Here is a 21,233-nt window from a genome sequence, read left to right as displayed (position 1 = left end):
AAACAGATCAACAACAGCAGAGGGACACAGGCAACTTTGGGAGGTGACAGGCGCATGCAGGACCTGGGTGGGGCCGGTGGAGTTTGCATGTGTTGAACTCACCACTGGGGTCCTGCTCGAGGGCACTGTCCCTCAGTGTACCAGAACCACGTGCTGTTAAAAGCAGCTTGCGTTTTCCCAAAGAAAGGCCCTTGAGATCTTGGGGTCTCTCTGTGGCCTCCCTGTGCCCCTAAAACACTCCATGGTCTCCCATGACCTGGGCCTGACCACCGGGTCCCGGGACACTTTGACCTCCTGAGTGGACTGAGGGTCCAACTCTGTACAGAACCAGGTCCCCCTGGGCGCAGAGGTGCGTGCCTGTCATCCCGTGACTTAGGAGGCTGAGGCAAGTTCGAGGTCGGCCTGGGCCACGAGGCCAGAAAGCCTGGGGTGTGCTCAGCGGCAGGGCTCCCTGGGTTCAATCCCAGGACACAACAAAACAAAAAGATAAAATAGCCGTAGAACCCCAGGTCTCTTTCTCCTCAGTGTCCCTGGCAGGGGTGTGCCCAGCGAGGAACCGAGGCCCACCAAGGCCAGGGAGGACCGGGTCTGGCCCTGCCTCCTGCTCCGGGCCTCCGTGCCCACTCACAGGCTGCCCCCTGTAGACACCCGGGTCCCAGCCGAGTGTCCGGAATTCGTCGAGCAGGTCTGCCCCTACCCCTGTGTCCGCAGCTGTCACAGCTGTCCCCTTCACATGTGAAACCTTCCTGGGGACCCCATTTCAGGAGGGGTCTTCCAGTGGGCGGGACCCCCACCCATAGGTATCACAGGGCCCTGCTCAGCCGGTCAGAGACTCCGAACGCCCAGCCACTGGTTGGCTGGAGACTGGGCCTGGGACCCCTGTGGCCGATGAGAGCCTGCTCTGGACTGGACCTGGAGGCAGGGCTCCCTGTGGGGGGAGACCTGCGCCTCTCTGCCACCCTGAGAGGCGCTCCCAGGGAGATGCGGGAGAAGGGCAGGAGGTGGCAAGGGCTGGTATTGAGGCTCGAGTCTAGACTGACCCTCACCTGAAGCCGTCCCCTGTTGGCTCTGCCCACTGTAGCCACTTTAGTTTCTGCTACTTGTAATTGAAAGGTCCCAGTCTCATGGGACCGGCATCCCGCGGCTCCTCTGCTCCTGGGACAGTTCTTGCTTCTCAGGCCTCCGATGAGGCGCTGACACCGGCAGCCCCCTTGGCCGAGGGCCTGCTGGCCTTGCACTGTGTCTGAAGGTGGGCGCCTTGCTCTACGTCCAGGCCACCCTGCCTGGCAGGGCGGGTCAGCGCACAGGTGGGGCCTCCTGCAGCTGGGGCCCTGCAGGGCATCCGGGCCTCCGCCTCCCGACCTGAACCCTGAGCGCCTCTCAAGGTGCCTTTCCCATGTGTCTTTGAGCCTGACCCAGAAACGAAGTGACTTCCTCAACGGATTGAGTGTGTCTGTCGGGCAGGAGCCCTTGGGGACGAGGTGTGGCAGGCTCTGGTGGGCGGCTCCTCCCAGCACGCAGCAGTTCTGCTCGATTCCCACCCAGAGGCCGGCCCCCACGTGCACAGCAGTGCCATCTCACAGCCCAAGGTGCACCACAGGTGAAGGCACACACCTGGCCCACAGCCACCCCGAGCGCTCGGCCAGGGCAGGAGTAAGGGGACACAGAGCAGCGTGGACGGACCTGAGGACCTTGTGCTCGGTGAGAACCAGACACACAAGGCCACAGCGTGTGACCCAGCGATAGGGGCGTCCAGAGACGGGCGTGGGCCTGGGGTGCAGGGGGCGGGGGACTGCGAGTGGGTCGGGCTGCTCTGGGGTGGTGGAGTGTGCGGATGGTGCGACGGCTGCACAGCACGTGGGGGTCTTATGTGTGGCTCTTGAGTGGGGGTTACGTGCTCAGGGTCCTGAGTTCCTCTGGGGACGGGGTACAGGCTTCCCCTGAGGAGGGGACCCTGACAGGACCCAGGGATGAGAGAGCGGGTGTGGGAGATGGTCTCCCTGGTGGTGCCCAGCCCTGGGCCAGGCTGCCAGGAGGCCGGTCGGTGTGGGGCCAGCATGGAGGCCGGAAAGCTGAGGGGCCCTGCCGTTTGGGGTGCTGGGAACAGTGGGAAGGCTTTACAAAGTTCCTGAAAACCAGCGAGTCGTTGAAGGCACGCTGTAATGGCATTCACGAGGGAGGAAAGCTCTCCCCTGGTCCACCCAGGGCACGCCAGGAGGAGGTGGCGGAGCCCCACGGCACCCTGGGTCGTGGGACTTTGAGTACTACTTGTTTGGATTTTTTGGAACCATCTCCCAGTTCTTCCTTTTAAGTAGAAGGTTTATTTTGGGAATGATTTTAGATTCCCAGGGAATTTGCAAAGATACTCCAGTGTCCCTGTGCACCCTCAGTGGGCAGGACGATGAGGCCTCCACCCCAAAGACACTCACGTCCTGATCCCCAGAACCTGAGGCCACGGCACCTGCCCGGGCGGTGGGGAGAAGGGGCTCTGAGGGGGGATCAGGGGAGGTGACCCCTGAGCAGGGGTCACCCAGGGTCACCACAGGGTCCTCCTGAGAGGAGGCAGGAGGGTCAGGGTCAGAGGGCTGGAGGATGCTCTGCTGCTGGCCTTGGAGCTGGAGGAGGGGACGGGCCTCTCCCTGCCACACCTGGGCCTAGGACTTCTTCCCGGTACTGTAAGATAAAAAACGGGGGCTGTTTCTGTAGTAAGCAGATCTGGTGTGGCCCAGATCATCCGGGTTGTGACCCTTTGTGGTGACAACCACGGGAAATGAGCCTGATCTGACCCAACCAAGGCGCCGGCGCTGGGGCTTCTGCAGGGCTGACCGGCCGCAGCCGTGACCACCATCAGTGTCGTCTAAACCGGCACTTTATGTGGGTTTCACCAGTCATTTTTTTTTCTCCAATGAATGTCCTTTCTCTGTCCCAGGGTCCCTTATGACATTGGGCTCTTTCTCTGGTAATTAGTAGAAAGACCCACCCGGATGGAAACTGGATTATTCCTGTGGGAATCTGGCCAGTTCCAATGCCCACTCAGCACCCTGAATACAGCCAGAGTCCATCAATGTCCCTGAACGGAGGTGGATGCTGCGTCGGGTAGGAGCAAGGCTGCAGGGAGGGTGTCCCTCTGCAGGAGCCAGGCCTGCTGGAACATGGCAGGGCCAAGGTCAGACCGAGGACCTGCTGCTGGAGCTCCCAATCTGGTGGATAGAAACCAAAGCACATTTCAGGTTACAATGGAGCCCAAGCGTCTATCAGGGCAAGAGAATGATATGGTGGCCACTTGGGCAAAGGTGGCCCCTGCCTGCTGGGTCCTAAAACGTGACCAGGCAAACATGTGGGGGTGGAGGAGCATGTGCAAAGGCCCTGCAAGAGAATGAGGTTGGTGTGGGTGGGAGGACCAACAGGGAGGTGGGTGGGAGGACACGAGGGCCACTCTGTCCCCCCAAGCAGGCACTGCAGCAGAGCCCTCCTGCACGAGCTTCTCAGCAATGGAGCGGTGCACAGGACAGTTCACATCGTTTGGGGAAGCCCAGCCCAGTGCGGGCAGCAGCCGGTGGACCTGTCTGCCTCTGTCTCCAGCGGTCAGTTCTCCAGGGTCCCCGGTGTGTTTGGGCCTCGGGGACCAACAGTGGTGACCAGGTCCTCCTCTGCTCTCCGGCTGATTCTCTGCACCCTTGCTTCAGGCTCTGCCGTGGGAGACTGAGACGGGGAGGGTCACCACAGCTGGCTTCAGGCTTCCTCCAGTCAAAATGAAGATGCTTGGGCACCACTGTTGCTGAGGCCACCCCTGGACAGTGTGGGGGGGTGAAGGGAGGAGGGCGGCCGGGCCCAGGAGAGGAAGGGAGGCTCCCGGAGGACTGGAAGATCTAGAGCAAGGGTGGGGAAGAGCAGAAAGGGGGGTCCTGGGGTGCTCCAGAAGCCGCAGCAAGTCCAGGCGCCTCTCCAGGCCCACGCGGGCCTCGTCCCTGCAACACGGGCTGGGCTGGGTTCCGGAGCCTGGCGCAGGTGGGGCCCCTCCTGCCTCCTCTGCCGCTGGGGCTGCTGGTCCCCAGGGACCTTCCTGGCGGGGCTGAGGGCTCACGAGTCCAGGCATGTGGGACTCCAGGACACAAAAGGGGACCGGGATCTGGGCTGAGTCACGTTCCTGGGCGCTACGTCCCCAGATGCTCCCACCCTGGCAGCTTCCAGCAGGAGGGGGCTGGGAGGCTGGGCCGTGGTGGACCCGACCCCGTGCCAGCCCCGTGAGCGGAGCCAGAGGCCTCTGGGAGTCCAGCTCCCTGCCTGCTCAGGGCCCCTCCACCTGCCGCAGGTATTTTGAGAAAAGCTTCCGGGAGCTTCTCCTGAGAAATCTGCTGAGTCTGAAGAGTCATCTCAGGGCAGCGGGAGCGGAGACTGGGGGGGACCTGGGCGTGCATCCCGGATGGGTGCGCAGGGTGGGTGCCAGGCAGGGCTCCGCACCCACCCCCTTGGCAGTGGGACCCCGGGGTGGGGATGCAGGCTCGGGCAGCCCGAGGCCACTTGGCCCCTAACAGCGGCCCACACACTGGGCCTGATGGCGCCTCTGTACAGTGAGGGTGCAGGAAGCCCCCCAGGCTGGGCTCTGAGGGACACAAAATCTCTGTTTTTCACTTTTTTATTGTGGCAAAAAATACATAACACAAAACGTACCGTCCTCACCTTCTTTAGTGCAAGTTTCGGAGGCATGAAGCCCGATCCCAGGGCCGAGCAGCCGTCCCCAACACCATCTCTAGAACTTTCCATCTTCCCACCCTAAAGCTCCGTCTGAACACGGGCTCCTGTCCCCTCCCAGCCCTGCTCCTACTGTGCTGCTTCCTGTCTCTGTGGATCTGAGTCCAAGGGCCTCCTGTGGGTGGACCCTGCACTCTGAGTCGGGCACAGGTCACTGAGCAGTGTGTCTTCAGGGCCATCCACAGGATAGTGTGTGTCAGGGCCTGGCTCCTGTGGGTGGATGAGTGCTTGGTTATAGGCACAGGCCACCTGGGCTGTCCATTCTCCCCGATGGACACTGGGCTGCCCGCACCCTGGTGGGTGGGGCTCCACTCTTCATCGTGCGGCTCAGCGCACTTCACTCTCCTGGCTGGGTTTCAAGAGAGGAGTCTGAACGAGCCAGTTTCCCTCTGGTCCTGACCCTGCGGCCCGTCCTCTCCAGCCGTGCAGGGGCATGTCCCCCACTGCCAGGGCCACCCCGGGGCCTGTCCTGACACCACCCTGCTCCCTTTGCTCTGCGGTGGAGTAGGAAGGTTCGCGTCGGGAGGAACTTGCTCCCGTGAGGCGCACTCTCCCATGGCGCTGAGCGCATCCAGGGCACGAAGCCCACAGCCCTCACCTCTAACTCTAGGACCCACTGCCTGTCCCCCTGGGCCCCAATGTCTGCGAGAGGCCCTGGGCAGGCCAAGGCTGTGCTGGGGATTCCTCCCAGGGGCCCCCAGAGCCCCCACCAGGCAAGAGTGGGCAGGGAGTCCACCAGGACTAGGGCAGCTGACAAGGAGGTGGGGAGGGGGTCCCTGCTCAGAGGGGCCAGGCTGGGACCAGGAAAGGTCCCCAGTTCTGAGGCGGAGAACCCCAGAGGCAGCCGGAGGCGGGGGGGGACTGGCCTGGGCCGAGCATCAGCTGACGGGCAGGCTGCGGGGCTCTGGGCCAGGAACTCTCATTTCTTCCCCCAGGAAACTTCTGCATCCCACCAACTGGGCCCGGAGCAAGGGCTCTGCCTGGCACTGCTCCCCGGGCTGCTGGGGCAGGAGGCCTGAGGGCAGTGCTGTGGGGCAGGGGCTGTGGATCCACTGCTGCCTGGACTCTGGGCAAGGTCTGGCCCCTTGCAGTGGGTGATCTGGGCTTGCACAAACCTCTCTGAGCTGGGGTTTCTGGTCTGTGTCCCTTGGGGCTAAGAACAGCACCTAACTTAGGGACCAGCCATTTCCCAGACAGGACCTGGCTGCCTGTGATCCCCAAAAGCCTTCCCATCCCTCTGTGGCACTTGGTTAAATCTCAGACCATCTCCTGGCAGTTCCTTCTCCAGTCTAAGCTGCACAAGGGCCCATCTGGGTCTGTCTTGGGCAGCAAGGTCCGCACATGGTAGGTGCTGAGCACATACTGGGTTATCTCAGTGGAGGGGTGCGGAGAGAAGGAAGTGCCTCAGGGTACCAGTGACGTGATGGCTCAGACCCACGTGCCCCTGAGCTACACTGCTTCTCCCTGGCAGGGAACCTGGGCTCCCGGGCACAGCCAGCTGGTCCTCAGTGGGCCAGTCCTCCGCCCTGGCACTGAGACTGGGACCCTGCAAAGGTAGCTGCACCTTGCTCCATCAAACATATTGGGTCCTTGGGTCCCTCACTCCCTGGACCTCATTGGACACACCAGGTGAGTGGGCGGCCATGCAGAGTGCTTCTCTCATCCCCCTGGAGTGGCCAGGCTGCTTCTGAAATCTGGTCTCTGGAAAATTCCAAGGCCTGGTTCCAGCCACAGGGAGCCCTGCTAACCCCTCCCCACTGTGTGTTACATAACATTTGGGGATTAATACCAAGGAGTCCAAGGCAGCTGCCTGGGTCCATGGCCACTGCTCCCTCGTGGCCCGCCAAGTGGCCTGAGCACCCTGGGGCTCTGGGTGTTCACCTGGAAAGGCACAGGGGTCCCTGGCAGAGGCTGTGAGGGGAAGTGGTGGTGCCCAGCAAAGGCCAGCGGCCAAGGCTGGGGCCTGGTCTGCCACGGACTCACCTTCCCCTCGCCATCCCAGAGACACCCGGCTAGGCTGCCCAGGACACAGGGTCTGCTCACATCCTCCTCAGTGCTGAATCTCCCTCCTATGTGACACAGCCCCTAGTGTGTCCTCCCTGTTCTCAGAACCCCAGTCCTGCCTCCTTTGTCCCCCTACTGGGTCTCACTCCCCCTGCCCACCAGCTCCAGCCTTGGAGACACTGGGCTTCTCTCCCGCTCTTAATCCTGTTGTGCCCCAGTGCCCCAAGCCATCAAGCCCGTGTCATGTGGGCCCCAGGACCACAATCAGACTCATTGCTAAGCTCTCCACCCTCCACCGCAGCCCGCACGTGGCAGCCGCCTTCCCTGGGAGGCCTTGAGCCTCAGCTTTCTGCGGCGGGGAATGGACATTGTGACAGTTTCCAGGACGCCTGGAGGTGCATTGTGACAGTTCCCAGGACGCTGGAAGAACAAAGGGGTCCAGGCAGCGCTCGGCTCCCACTCGCGCACAGGGCGCGGGCGCTGCCTGGTGGCAGGAACTTCCCCAGCCCCTGCGGCCCGGCATCTGCCGCCCGCGGGTGGCGCGGCTGGGAGCGCCTGGCCCCGCCCCGGCCCCCATCCGCCGATAAAAGGAGCCCCGGCTGCGCGCGGGCAGGGTGCAAGCTGGCTGCGCAGCGCCAGAGCATGGAGCCCGGACCGAGGCGGCGGCGCCGGAGCCACCAGCCGGTGGCAGCCTTCTTGCGCGACCCCAGCTCCGGGCGCGTCTACCGGCGCGGGAAGCTGATCGGCAAGGTTGGGGCCGGGCTCCCGGAGTCCGCCACGAGGGTCCGGGCTCGGGATCCTGGCGGGGGCGAGGCAGGGCGGGGAGAGAGCACGCGATGTGTGGCGCGGCTTGTGGCTCCTGAGCCCAGCTTTTGTCTCGGCGTGTGGCGCGCATCCGTGAGAGTTTGGGGTCCTGAGCGGAGCTTGCGTGGGTTGGGCATCTGGGGCTTGGTGCACATCTGGGGCTTGGAGTGCGGATCCTGTGGAGGGAACCCGTACTCAGCGCGCGTCTGGGGTGTGCGTCTGGTGCCTTTTGTACGTCTGTGACTGTGCTGCACTTCTCGGTGCTCCTGGGTCTGCGCGGTTCTTCTCCCGCTGTGCGTTTGTGCGCCCAGGTCGTTTGGGTCCATGCATTATGTTGTGTGTCTGTGTGTGCTGGGTTGTATTGTGAGTCGGGGTGTTGAGTTGTGTGCTCCTGTGTTGTGTCCAGTGTGGTGCATTAGGTGTTGTGTAGGGATGTTGTGTGTCCAGCTACTGTGTTGTGTTCTATGGGTTGTAGGCGTCTAGGTCTGGATGTGTCTGTGTATCTGGGTGTTTTGTGCCCCTGTGTGTTGTGTGTCCAGGTACGTTTGTGGTCTGTGGGCTGTGTTGAGGGCTGGTATGTGTTGGTCCTGTGTTGTGCTGTGTCTGTGTCTGGGTGCTGGGTCTCTGGTCACTGTTTCTAGGTGTGTGCATGTGCTGGGTGCTGGGTGTGGGGACCAGGTGCTGCACTGTGGTCTGTGGGTCACATGCACCCAGCACTGCGTGTGCCTGCACCTGTGTGCCTGTCCACGTGTCATGGGTCCAGCTTTGAGGGTGTGAGCTGTGTGCAATTTGTTTCCAGTGTGTGTGTGTGTGTGTGTGTGTGTATGTGTGTGTGTGAAGAGCGCTGGCCACACCTGACCCCAGCAGCCCGGTGCCTCCATGGGTACTGCATCTGCACAGGTGTGGCCAGCGTGTCCACATGCCCTGTGCACCTGTCCAGTCCAGAGGCTAACCCCTCTCTCACTCAGGGCGCCTTCAGCCGCTGCTACAAGCTGACAGACATGTCCACCAGCGCTGTGTTTGCCCTTAAGGTGGTGCCGCGGGCGGGGAGGCTTCCCTCCAGAGGGAAGGTGAGCACCTCATCGGCCCTCCAGGGTCCCGCCAGCAGTGCGGCTGGGGAGGCTGCCCTTCCTCCCCAGGGGGCAGGGTGATGCTGGTGGCCTGAATCCCCCGGCACACCTCAGACCGGGGCATGTGGGGACGGCCCACAGGTGGAGCGCGAGATCGCCCTGCACAGCCGCCTGCGGCACCACAACATAGTGGCCTTCCACGGACACTTCACTGACCGTGACCATGTGTACATGGTGCTGGAGTACTGCAGCCGACAGGTGCTGGGGGAGGGGGAGCCAGCTGCCCGCCCCTTGTCCATCTGTTCCCATCCGTGCCAATGTCATTTGCTGTTCTCTGTCCAGTCAACCTGCTTCCTGTGCCCACGTATGGCCATCTGTGTCCATCCTTCACTCACCTGTGCCCACCAAGAACCCCCTGTGCCCACCTGTGCCCACCTGTGTTCAGTGCATGCTGTGGTCATCAGGCTCATCTCGTGCTCATGTGTGGCCACAGTGCCCACCTGAACCTAATTGTTTCTACTTGGCCCACTTAAACCCACTCATGCCCACCTGTGCTCACCTGCATGCACCTGTGCTCACCTGAACTCTTCCTGCACCTAGCTCTGCCCACCTTGGCCCAGTTGAACTTAGTTCAAACTTCACCGACACACAGAAGCTCTCTCTGCCCACTTGAGCACACCTGCACTCACCTGGGTGCACCTGGGTGCCACTTTGTTCACCTCCGGTCACGGAGCCCTTCTCAAGCTCCTCTGGGCCATCTGGGCCCCTGTGAACTTGCCTGTTCCCACTTCTCGCCAAGCCCTCCCAAGGGCCCCGTATGCTCACCTGGGCCCGTCCCACCGTCCGCTATGCCTGTCTGGGCCAAGTTGGATTTCCCTTTGCCTTCTTGGGCCCCTTGATCTCAATGGCCACTTAACCTGTACCCGCCGGGTGCTGTGTGCTGCTTGCTGGCCACCTGCAGTCCTTGGCCCACGTGCTGAAGGCGCGGCAGACCCTGACGGAGCCCGAGGTGCGCTACTACCTGCGGGGCGTGATCGGTGGCCTGCGCTACCTCCATCAGCAGCGCATCGTGCACAGAGACCTGAAGCTCAGTGAGTCCCGGGCTGCAGGGGCGGGAGTGGCAGGGTGCCCCCCCTCACGCCCCTGCAACCTCCCCACCGGCAGGTAATTTATTCCTTAACAAGAAGATGGAGGTGAAAATCGGAGACTTGGGACTGGCCACCAGGTTGGGGCCAGGGGGCCGCTGCCACAGGTGAGAGTGGGAGGCCCTGAGACCCTGTGGGTAGGTGAGGGAGGCCCCAAACCTGGCAAGGGGCCCCAGCCTCCCACCCCTGTCATTCCTTCCCAGGGTGCTCTGCGGGACTCCAAACCTCCTGGCCCCAGAGGTGGTGTCCAGAAAGGGGCACTCCTGCCCATCGGACATCTGGGCCCTGGGCTGCATCATGTGAGTGGGGCAGGGGGCAGGACTGCCCCAGCAGGACCAGGCAATGGGCAGGTGGGAGCATGCACATGGGCAAGGACAGGTGAAGGCAGGTACCGGGGAAGGTTAAGTGGAGAGAGGAGAGTTGTGGAGGTGCAGGCACAAGGGGACAGCACCTGTCATCATGTGAGTGTGCAGGAGTAAGTGGGGCACATGTGCACAGGTACCTCTGAGGGAGGAATGAGTGTGCACAGATGTTGAACAGGTGTGTGCAGGTGGGTGGCACAGAAGATCAGGGTGCAGATGCTTGTGCACACGCTGGGATTGGACAGGTGCTGGCAGGTAGAGCACAAAGTCCCTGAGCAGCGTGCACAGGAGAGGCCAGGGCACGTGGATCAGCTCAGGTCTGGGAGAGTGCACACCGAGTGTCAGAGCGGGGCGTGAGGTGGGTAGGAATGGCTGGGTGTGCACAGGTAGCTGTGAGCAAACTGAGGACACGGGTGCCTTTGCTCCTGCCCCCACCTGGCCCAGGTACACAGTGCTGACTGGCACCCCACCTTTTGCGGCAGCATCCCTGTCAGAGATGTACCAGAACATCCGTGATGGCCACTATCCAGAGCCTGCCCACCTGTCGCCCAATGCCCGCCGCCTCATTGCCCGCCTCCTGGCACCTGATCCAGCTGAGAGGCCCAACTTGGACCACCTGCTGCAGGACGACTTCTTCACACAGGTGAGGCAGAGATGGGGCACAGGTAAGGCACAGGTGGGCCACAGGTGAAGTACAGGTGGGGCACAGGTGAGGCATAGGTGAGGCCAGGTGGGCCACAGGTAGGGCACAGGTGAGGCACAGGTGGGCCACAGGTGAGGCAGAGGTGAAGCACATGTGGTCCACAGGTAGGGCACAGGTGGGCCACAGGTAGGGCACAAGTGAGGCACAGGTGGGGCACAGGTGAGGCACAGGTGAAGCACATGTGGTCCACAGGTAGGGCACAGGTGAGGCACAGGTGGGACACAGGTAGGGCACAGGTGAGGCACAGGTGAAGCACATGTGGTCCACAGGTAGGGCACAGGTGAGGCACAGGTGGGACACAGGTAGGGCACAGGTAGGGCTCAGGTGGGCCACAGGTAGGGCACAGGTGAGGGACAGGTGGGGCACAGTGGGGTATAGGTGGGACCCAGGGCGAGAACAGGTGGGAGCTGAGGGTGCTCAGGCCCTGTGCAGGGAGGCCTGGCCCCAGGTGAGCCGGGTGCTGGGAGGCGGGCAGCCTGTGGTCAGGTGGAGAAGGAGAGCCGTGGAGGTGCAGGCACAAGGGGACAGCACCTGTTGTCATGTGAGTGCGCTGACCTCCGCCCTGCTCTGAAGGGCTTCACTCCGGATCGAATGCCGCCCCACTCCCGCCACAGCCCCCCGGCCTTCACCTTCCCACAACCTGTGGGCAGCCTCTTCCGGAAAGTGGGCCAGCTACTGTCGACCCAGTGTGGACCTCCCTGTGAGTGCCTGGCTGCCCACCCCTGCCCATGTCCCCAGCACCGGCTCTCGCCTGCCCGCGGCCTTCCCTTCTGCCCAGTGCTGCCCCTGCCTCCCCCTCTGCCCGCGCGGCTCTGCCAAAGCCTTGTGCTCCCTCAGGCCCCTGCACCTCCAAAGAGGCCTCGGGCCCAGGAGAAGAAGGGCCAGAACCTGACTCCCTGGACTGGGGCAGCGAGGTGAGGAGGGCGCAGGAGGGCACCGCACCCCCGAAGCCCTGCCCCTCGCAGGCTTCCCGGGCCTCTGGGGACCCCCAGGCCCTTCATCTGGTCTGACTCACGGGGCCCCTCTGTACCCAGCTCCCCTCCGCCCGGTTCCCCCTGGGACCCACCCCACACCTGGTTCACCCCACCGTGCTTCTGAGTGCCTACTGTGTGCCCTGTGAGCTGCTCCCGAGGAAGCCATTCCCGTGGTGCGGAGCAAGGCGGCGGAGGGAGCTCTGGGGGTCGGGGCTGGGGGCCGGGGTCCCTCACCTCTCCCACTTCCTCCAAAGACCTCCCTGTCTGAGAGAGGGGCTCACTGTCCCCAGGCCCTCGTCCACTTGTTCACACAAGGGACCCTCTGGAGCGACCCGGCAGGTGAGCAGGCCCTTGGCCCTGACAGTGAGCACCTGCAGGAGGCGCGTCCCCAGCCTGGCCACCGCCCTCTCCTGGTCCACACCTGAAACATGGGGAACTGTCCTTCTGGGTTAAAGATGAGACTTTCCTGGATGTGAGAGTCTGGAGGGCCCAGCCTGGCTGGCCCCACCTGCTCTGACTCCCCAGGGCCACAGGAGAGCCCAGAGACGGAGGTGGCAGCCGCCATCAGGAACCTACAGCTCTGCCTGGACGCTGGCCCTGTGGGTAGGAGCCGCCCCGCCCTGTCTGCCCAGCATGACCTGAGTGTCCAGGGTCCCCCTCCAGGGCCTCCCCATTTCAGGGGCTCCCTGGGGCTGAGCTGGGGACCGGGAGGCCTCAGGGTGCAGTGACTCCCAGCAAGCCCCTTGGCCTCGGGCTCAGCCCTGCTGGGGAGGGCTGGGGAGCTCTCTCCTTCAGGGTCGCCCCCTCAGCTTCTTACCCAGCCTGAGAGCCACGGAGGAGGCCGGGACAGAGGAGGGAACTGACTTCCAACCTCTGCCAGCACCACGCCTGGTCCATCCACCCCACCCCGGGAGGTGGGACCCTGTCCTCCAGTGTCCCCAAGCCCCAAACCCTGCCTCCCCTCACCCGTCACCCGCCACAGCCTCCCACCTGCCTGGGGAGGCCCCAGCCCCAGGTGGCACAGGCCTCTTCCCTTCCCCAGGCTGAGTACGAGGAGGACCCCTCACTTTAGAGCCTCTAAGCCACCGGAGCCAACTTTTAGATTCTTAAAATTTTTAATAAATGGTAGAAAGTGGTTGGAGACTTACAGAAAGTAGAAAAGATAAGCAGGAACCTCCCGACCCCTCCCAGGTCGGCTCGCTGCCGGGACGTGGGCGGCTGAGATGCCCACACAGGGCCAGACGGGAACCGAGTGCCTGCTGTGTCCATTTAGCTGTCAGCCACGTACTCAACGGGCCTCGCTGGTCCCCGGGCTGGGCTCCTGCGACCCCCTGCCTCGGCGCGAGCAGCCGGCTCCCTCTGTCAGATGCCACTGTCCCCACTGCCTCTCCTTTCTCTTCCTCCTCTTCTTGTGGAGCTGGGGACTGAACCCAGGGCCGAGCTCTCTGTGGCTGAGCTGTGTCCCAGGGTCTGATCCAGGATCCCGCGTGGCATTGGGCAGTATTTTTTCAGTCGACAGAAAAATGTATTCACTTGTCTGTTTTTATTTTTGACTGGCACATGGTGACCCGGTGTGCAGATGGACGGGGGGCCTCTGCATGCTGGGCAGGCACCTGCGGCCTCGTCACTTTCCCAGCCCCAGGGTGGCATTGCCACACAGCAAAGGAGGGGCAGATCAGAGGGACCAGCACACCCATCCCTCCTCCGTCACTGACCCTCTCTCTGTATCGAGAACATTCAAATACGGAGGAGACCAGAGGCTAAAGGGACCCTCCGCACCCCACGGTGGGAGACCTCCATTTTCAAACGCAAATTCTTTGAACAAAACAAAACCACACTTTCTGGAGCTTTGTCAGTGGCAGTGGTGGAGAATCCCTCACTTCCTGAAGCACATCCTGGCCCCAGATTCTCCCTGTGAGCGGCAGGAATCAGGAGACCCGTCCTTGAACTTTTTTCAGTGTTTTTTCACTGATTCACTTTGGCGCTGGGGGCTGAACCCAGGTGCTCTGCCACTGAGCCACCCCGGCCCTCTTAGTCTTGTATGTGGAGACAGAGTCTTGCTAAGTTGCTGAGGCTGGCCTCAAACTTGCCACCCTCCTCCCTCGGCCTCCCCTGTACTACGATGCCCAGCCACTCTTCAACATCTCCTCTGCCGACTGGCCCTCTGTTCGAGCCCCCAACCCTCTGCCCAGCCCTGTGTGAAGCAGCTGGACTCCGCTCAGGCCCCACCCTGACCCCGGTCAGCACACCTCATCTTTGTGCTCAGCCCCACAGGACCCCCCAGGGGAGCAGCAGCCCCCCCTCTGGGCTCCCAAGTGGGTGGATTATTCCAGCAAGTATGGCTTTGGCTACCAGCTGTCGGATGGGGGCAGTGGAGTCCTGTTTCGGGATGGCACCCACATGGCCCTGCGCCCCCCAGGAAGGTAAGTTCTGGGGCTCCTTTCCCTGGAGACCACCCTCCTGCCTCCCTGAGTGGACTGGTCTTCACTCCTGGCAGGGCTCACTGCCGGGGTCAGTGCTCAACAAGTGAGCGGGCTGCCTTCTGCAGGAAGCTGCCCACGTGGGCAGCTCAGCAGGGGGGTCGAGGGGGCGGGAAGAAGCCTCTGGCCCAGAGGTTCAGGGGAGTCATGGGGGGCCGGTGTGCCAGACCCCCAGCTGGGGCACACCACAGCAGGAGGCTGGACTCGGGGGAGGGACAGGTCTCCCAGGCCACTGTCAGGCCCGGAGAGGGGGATGGGACAGAAGGCCTCCCCAGGCTCTGGGTGCCCCCACTCCCCCCAGCCCCCAGCTCACCCTTCAGCAGGTCTTTCTGGCCCAAGTGACCAGCAGGCAGGCGGGGGACCAGCCAGGCAGGCGGGGGATGAGCCAGGCAGGCCGTGGCTGTGGCCGTGGAGGGCGGAGCGCCGCGGGCTAAGGGGCGGTCAGTGGGAGCATCTGGGGTTATGAGGACACTGGAGAGGCCAGGGCTAGGGGGACAGAGTGGCGGGTAGAGCCTTCTTCAGAGTCACCACTCAGGAGGCTGGGACAGGTGGCACGGCGCCCACAGGCACAGTGCCCAGGACCGAGGCCCCCTCCCCCTGCCCACAGCCACATCTGCTACCTGCCCGCGCGCGGGAGGCTGGAGACCTTCGCCCTGAGGGACGTCCCCCGGGTGCTGGGCGCCAAGCTGGCCGTCCTGCGGCTCCTCACCGGCTACATGCAGAGGCGCCTGCGGGAGGTGAGCTGGGGGGCAGGGAGAGGGGCCCCCGCCCTGACGCCCTGTCTGCAGGAGGGGGCCTCGCCTGCCCCCCAGCCGCCCGCCGCGCTGGGCCTCTGCCTGCTGCGCTTCCTGGGGACCTCGCAGGCGCTGCTGCTGCTGTTCAGCAACGGGACCCTGCAGGTGAGCCAGGGGCCAGGTGGGCCAGGGCCTCTCGGCACAGCTTGGGGTCCCAGGAGACCCCAAAAGCGCTGGCTCCTGAGTGTGAAGGGGCTGGGGGGCCACCCAGGGGTCATCCTCAGCCCCACAACGCACAGTGATGACGTTTAGGGACAGCAGAATGTCACGCTTGGGGATCTTCCTTGGCTAGAGTGCATGTCATGGGAAGCTCATGGGTGGTTTTCCTGAGGACCCTCGGGTGAAGCTCCGGGCAGCTCTGACGGTGCTGCTCCTGTTACTGTTCAGTCTCAGGGGAGAAAGTGCCCTCTGCGTCCCTCGGGGCTGCAGAGCCCAGTGGCCGGCCCCTCTGCACCTGTGCTGGCTTCTACAGCCAGAAAAGATGTGCCTGGCTGGGGCCAGGAGACCGCACTCCACGAGGGCTGCGGGGCCAGGAGGGGCCCTTGGCAGCTGAGTCCCCAGCTAATCTCAGTGTCCCCATCTCTACTGTAGAATCCGTGGCTTCTGACTTCGGCATTCACCAGGCTGGGGCTCCTCCCAGAAGGCAGGGACAGGCAGGGGCAGGAGGAGGCCCCCATCTTGACCCCTGCTCCTTGCCCCACAGGTCAGCTTCAGTGGGCTGCAGACCCAGCTTGTGCTGAGTGGCGAGGGCCAGGGGCTGCTGCTCACCTACTGGGTGCGGGGTCAGCCAGGTGCCTCCTACTCTCTGGGCACCCTGCAGCGCCGCGAGTGTGCCCCCGCTGCCCTGCAGCACCTGCGCCACACGCTCCACCTGCTGCAGAGCTTATAGCGACCAAGGATCAGAGTGGACCTCCGCGTGATGGGGCTGGGGACCCAGGCTCCATTCCTGTTCCTGCTGCTCCCCCAGAGGGATGTCGCTGGGAGAGCGGGGGCACACAGGAGGGTGGCAGGGTGGGCTTCTTGCCCTGTGGCCTGACTGTTCAACCAGACTCCCGTGGGCATCGACTGGGGCTGGGGCTCAGTGGTAGAGCACTTGGGGAGGCACCGGGTTGGACCCTCAGCACCGCATAAAATAAATGAATAAGATAAAGTCCATCAACGTCTGAAAATATATTGGAAAAAAAAAAAAAGCACTCGACTCTGCCGCATGCCGTCCGCCTCGCTCGGGGGCCTGAGGGGCCTCTCGAGGGGGCGCCCTTTGTGGCACAGACAATGAGACTTTTCACCAATGCAGAGATTAGCACCCAAAGTGGCGTCTTGCCTTCCCCAAAACCTGCACTCGGGGACATTTGCTTAATGAACAAGCAGTGGGGACATTGGTGTTGGCGCTGGAGAGACAGGGAGACATGAGATGCAGAGCGTTTGTCACCGGAGGCCACAAGGGGTGCAGGGTGCCTCCACAGGACACCACACCAGAGGCTCCCTCACCCCAAATGTGGGAGGAGCCTGCAGACACCAGGGTGTGATAGCGTGAGCCCTCTGTGTCCCCAGGTGGGAGCCCAGGCCACCTCGTCTCTGGATATCTGTCATTCTCCACCCAGGGTGGGGACACAGAACTCAGCCTGGCCTGTGGAAGAAGGGCCACCTGTGACCGTCAGAGACACTGAGGCCCGAGAGAGGCTGGCCTCCAAGGGGAGAGCCAAAGCAAGGACATGTGACCCATATCCAGGGGCAGGAGGCTGTGCCTCGTGGGGTGCCAAAGTGGGGTCCTGGGGGCTCCGGGTAGCAGATCTGCTCTGGTCACGTGGCCTTGGTCCCCGTGGGTGCTTTAAGGCACGATTCTCAGCTTGTGGCTCATGGGCCATTCTGGCGTGGCGGCTCAGGTGTTCGGAAGTGGATTTCATGCTGGCCGGGAGACCCAGGCACCAGCCCTGTCCCTCAGCTTCCCCATCTGTTTAGGAGGGCTGTGAGCTGCCAGCAGCAGGGTTCCGGGTGAAGCTCGGCTCCTGAGGTTGGCGCCGGCACTCATCATGGGAAAGAGTAACTGACTTATTATGCAGGTGTCACCCTTAAAAGGTGACCCCAAACCCCAATATGTATGTACATATGAGAGCCACGATGGAAATGTGCACCCAAGGACATTTGTTGATGTTGGGAACTGTTAATGTGTGAGCAGTGTGACGTCATAGTCTGTTTTTAAGATGCCCTTCTCTGTCAGGGTAGTTGTTCTCCATGGGGAGGGCTGACTGCCCCCAGGGGATCCTGGGGGACATCTGGGACACTGGATCCTCATGACTGGGGAGCTCTGCCCTGGGTGGGTGGAAGCTGCTCAGCACCCTGGACCCAGAGCGCCGCCCGGCCATTGATGCTGGAAGTATTTACAGACATAACGTCTAGTTCCTGAAGCACATTTTCTCTGTAATCAAAAAAAAAAGCAATTAAGAGAAAGGAAAGCGATGCCCGGGAGCAGCAGCCTGTGCCACAGGGCACCGCACGCACCGCAGGAGAGAGGTCCCTGCCAACGACCTGGGCCAGGCGCTGCATCCGGGAAGAGAGGTCAGCGGGCCAGGGTGGGGCACAGCCTGGGTGCCCGCCCTCCCTGCCAGGATTGTGTCCTGGACACCAGCTGCAGGTCAGGTGCCAACACGGCTCCCCCCAAGGCCAAAGACAGGCCAGAGCACAGACCCTCCCCGTCACACTCCCGAGGCCTCTTCCTACTCAGTCCCGGAGCCACCACGCACTGATCCCAGGCCCCTCCACTTCTGGGGAGGTCACGGAGTCACCTGGTTTTTTCCATCTGTTTCATACACTTAGGTTCTTGCAAAAAATAGTCCAAACATGCACCGCAGCCTGGCTTCTGCCCTGGCTTCTGCCCGGGTGCACTGTGCACCCATGTGTGTAGATCAGCTCCTGCTTTTAATGGAGTGGGGGATGGAGAGAGGCAGGCGTTTAAGGACGGCACTGGGGGCAGTGACTGTGGCCAGCGTCAGGAGTGCAGGAAGCAGCAGAGGTGTGGGAAGCCCGGGGTGGGCCAGAGCTGGGTGAGGACCAGGTGCTGCACCTTGGGAGGGTCTGAGGAGCCCCTGGGGAGCCGGAGGAAGGGCGCGTGTGGAGAGAGGACCTGTGGGAAGCACAGTAGTGACTGAACTGACCTTTGCCACTTTTACAGCGCGACACAGCAACCCGTGGAGCAGCTCCTGCTCCTCGCTTTGCTCACTTCCCAGGGCCTGAGAGCCCACAGAGCCCGCCTCCAGCCCTGCACCCCGGGGCCACATCCGTCTCTGGACTCTCCTGTCACTGGGTCACAGGCTGCGACCTTGTGTGTCTGGCTCTCACTGAGCACGAGGTCCTCAGGTCCATCCACACTGCAGCTGTCACCTGGCTCCTGTCCTGGCTGAAGACACTCTGGAGTATGGACAGAGCACTCTGTCCCTTCGTCTGTCACTGGTTCCATAATCATCTGGTTTCACAGGACAGAACGCCCCTCCTAATCCTTATGGGCAGGGCTGGCCTGGGACCCAGAGGCCCCAGAAGAGCCCGGTTCAGCTCAGGTGAGGCTCGCGGCGCGGCCTCCCTCCTCTTTCCACCTCTACTCCGCCAGGCTCTGTCTTGGCTTCAGCTTTAGCGAACGCTCCAGGCGGTGCTGACCTTGTCCCAGCTCAGCAAACCCAAGGGGAAGTAGCTGACTGTGGTCCAGTGAGGTCCCAGGTGGAGCTCGCTGGTGGGCCTGGGACCTGACCTCCTGTGCTGGCCTGCACCAGAGGCGGGGGCTCAGGGCTGTGCTCCTGTGTGCAGATGCTGTGGGGGGCGGCCTCCAAGCTGGCCCCAGCCGCCCTGCCTTCCGAATTCACGGCCTGGGGCAGCGCCCTCCCCACAATGGGCTGAGCTGTGGGGCCAATAGGACATCAGAAGTGAGACAGCCTGTGGCCTCCAGTCTGGGTTGCTGAGTGTGATGGGCTCTCTGCTTGCTCTGACTGCTCACCCTGGGGACAGCCAGTCTCCATGTCGGGAGGAAGCTCAAGCAGTGCTGAGGTCAAGGCTGCCGGCCAGGTGAGGGAGCCACCGTGACCGCAGCCCAGCCTGCCAGTGACAGCCCCAGCTGCCCTCGACTGCGGCCACACTTCTGAACTCCCCATGTGCACGGTGAAAAACACGTTTATTTGTCTGGGGTCCCTGAGCTTGGGAGTGACCTGTCCCAGGGCAATGGCCAGCCACACCCCGTGCCCCACAAAGGCCCAGCTCCCTTTCTGCCCACCACGCGTGTTCCTGGGGCGGGGTGGGGACTGGCCGGCGGGTTTAGCGGTGTCTTGAAGGGACCTGTCTAACGTGTTCACTGCCACCTGTCGTGGCGTCGAGCAGCGACACTCCCACGTTCGCACGCCTGAGGCCGCCGGGCTGGTTTCTCAGACGCAAGCCAACGACAAGAACACGCCCACTCCCGGCCTCGCGGCGACCCCGCTTCCGAGTCAGAACGCCGCCCGGGAGCGCGCCCGCGGGCCAACCGGCGTGCCCTTTCCCGCCTCGAGGGCCACGTGACCCAGCCTCTGGCCCCCCGCCTCCTTGGGCCGCCGGAGCACGTGACAGAGTGCCTCCTCCAATCACGGACAAGAAGGCCGGACCGCGGCAGGGCGTCTCCCTGGGCTCCCGGCCACCGCGTGACGTCACAGCGCGGGGTGGGGCAGGCCGGCTCCCTGCGCTGGCGAGGACCGGGCCGCGCGCGCTGGTGGTGGGGCCACCTGGCGAGCGGGGTCACACTTAGTAGGATTCTGTTCATATAATATTTTTCAAATGACCTGATGTCAGAGAGAGGACAGATTAGCGTTGCCGGGGCTTACTGTGTGGGGAGGGGGCAGTGGGCAGTTCCACCTTGGGACATGGGAGCGAGGGCACAAACCTGTCCCGCTGTAAAACTGTAGGGACCCCCCACAGCAGTACAAGAAGTAACACAGAGGACCCGGAATAGGACTGCTGGACCTTATCAGTGTCCACATCCGGGCTGCGGTTTGGCAAAAACGATCCCGTTGGGGGAGCCCAGCGCAGGGCCACGGATCTCTCTCTGGTTTCTGGAGAGCTCCTTGAGAGGCTTCAGCAGAGCACCCACCACTTCTGCACCCTTGACCCCGAGCAGCCCCCCTCTGTCGAGGCAGGTCCTCCGCTGCCACACAGCGCACAGCTTGTCTCCGCAAGTGGGGCGTCGGGGGTGGAGGAGGAAGGAGTCACCTGCCTAGCCCCCAGATGAGCCCTCACCACAGAGGGGGCATCAGATGCCACAGCCAGATCACTCTCACACCCTCTGCGGTCTTTCTTTCAAATGTGTGTGAATATACAATTATCTCAATAACATCTTTCAATTAAAAATCGTCTTGGGCTGGGGATACAGCTCAGTTGGTAGAGTGCTTGCCTCACATGCACAAGCACCACCAAAAAAAAAAAAAAAAATCATCTTGGGTAGGTGTGAGGGCACAAACCTATAATTGCAGCGGCTCCAAAGGCTGAGACAGGAGGATCACAAGTACAAAGCCAGGCTCAGCAATGCAAGGTGCTAAGCAACTGAGACCCTGTCTCTAGATAAAACACAAAATAGGGCTGGGGATGTGGCTCAGGGTGTAGTGCAATCCCTGGGACCCCCAAAAAATCATTTTTAAAAGATAGAAAGGGAAAAAATATTGTTAGATAGTGAGTTCGGTGGTGTGTCCCCGTCACCCCCCTACTTGGGAGGCTGAGGCAGGTGGATGAGTGAAAGACCCAGTCTCAAAATAAAATTTAAAAGGGCTGGGGTGGGTCACTGTCCTCCCTGAGAGGACCCACCCTCTCCCTGGAGCGCATCTTTTCCTTTCTCCTTTAATAGTCTTTGCTATATTAAAAAATAAAAATCTGGGGATGTGACTCAGTGGTAGACATTGCCCAGAAGCCCTGGGTTCCACACCCAGTGCCACAAGAAATGAATGTGTAAAGTGATCTTCGGTCCCTTGTAGGGCTTAATAATATTAACTTAATGTAGAATCACCATGCAACGCCCCCCAGGCGCTTCCCATATACCCAAACAGTGAACATAGAGGGTGACCCGGGTGCTGCCCTCATGTGCACACGGCGCGGGGTTGACTTCCAGCACCAGAAAAGCCAAGGTAGTGATTTCTCTGCAGCC

General features: G+C 62.3%; 1 protein-coding gene across 1 annotated transcript; it reads left to right on the top strand.

The window, feature by feature from the left end:
* The first annotated feature begins 7,382 nt into the window (after positions 1–7,382).
* Plk5 (polo like kinase 5 (inactive)) lies at positions 7,383–16,261 on the top strand. The gene is given in 15 exon segments (XM_046444292.2): positions 7,383–7,506; positions 8,529–8,630; positions 8,772–8,888; positions 9,592–9,721; positions 9,795–9,882; positions 9,979–10,074; positions 10,582–10,780; positions 11,414–11,540; positions 11,678–11,754; positions 12,069–12,153; positions 12,340–12,417; positions 14,081–14,196; positions 14,199–14,237; positions 15,083–15,193; positions 15,792–16,261. Coding segments are annotated over 15 exon segments (1,659 nt in total). The 5' UTR covers positions 7,383–7,398; the 3' UTR covers positions 15,978–16,261.
* The last annotated feature ends 4,972 nt before the right edge of the window (positions 16,262–21,233 follow it).

Source organism: Marmota monax, unplaced genomic scaffold (assembly GCF_021218885.2).
Source record: "Marmota monax isolate L192 unplaced genomic scaffold, Marmota_monax_Labrador192_F-V1.1 WCK01_AAM20220418_F8-fsc00102, whole genome shotgun sequence".
Lineage (NCBI taxonomy): Eukaryota > Metazoa > Chordata > Mammalia > Rodentia > Sciuridae > Marmota > Marmota monax.
This window is presented reverse-complemented; position numbering and strand designations above follow the sequence as displayed.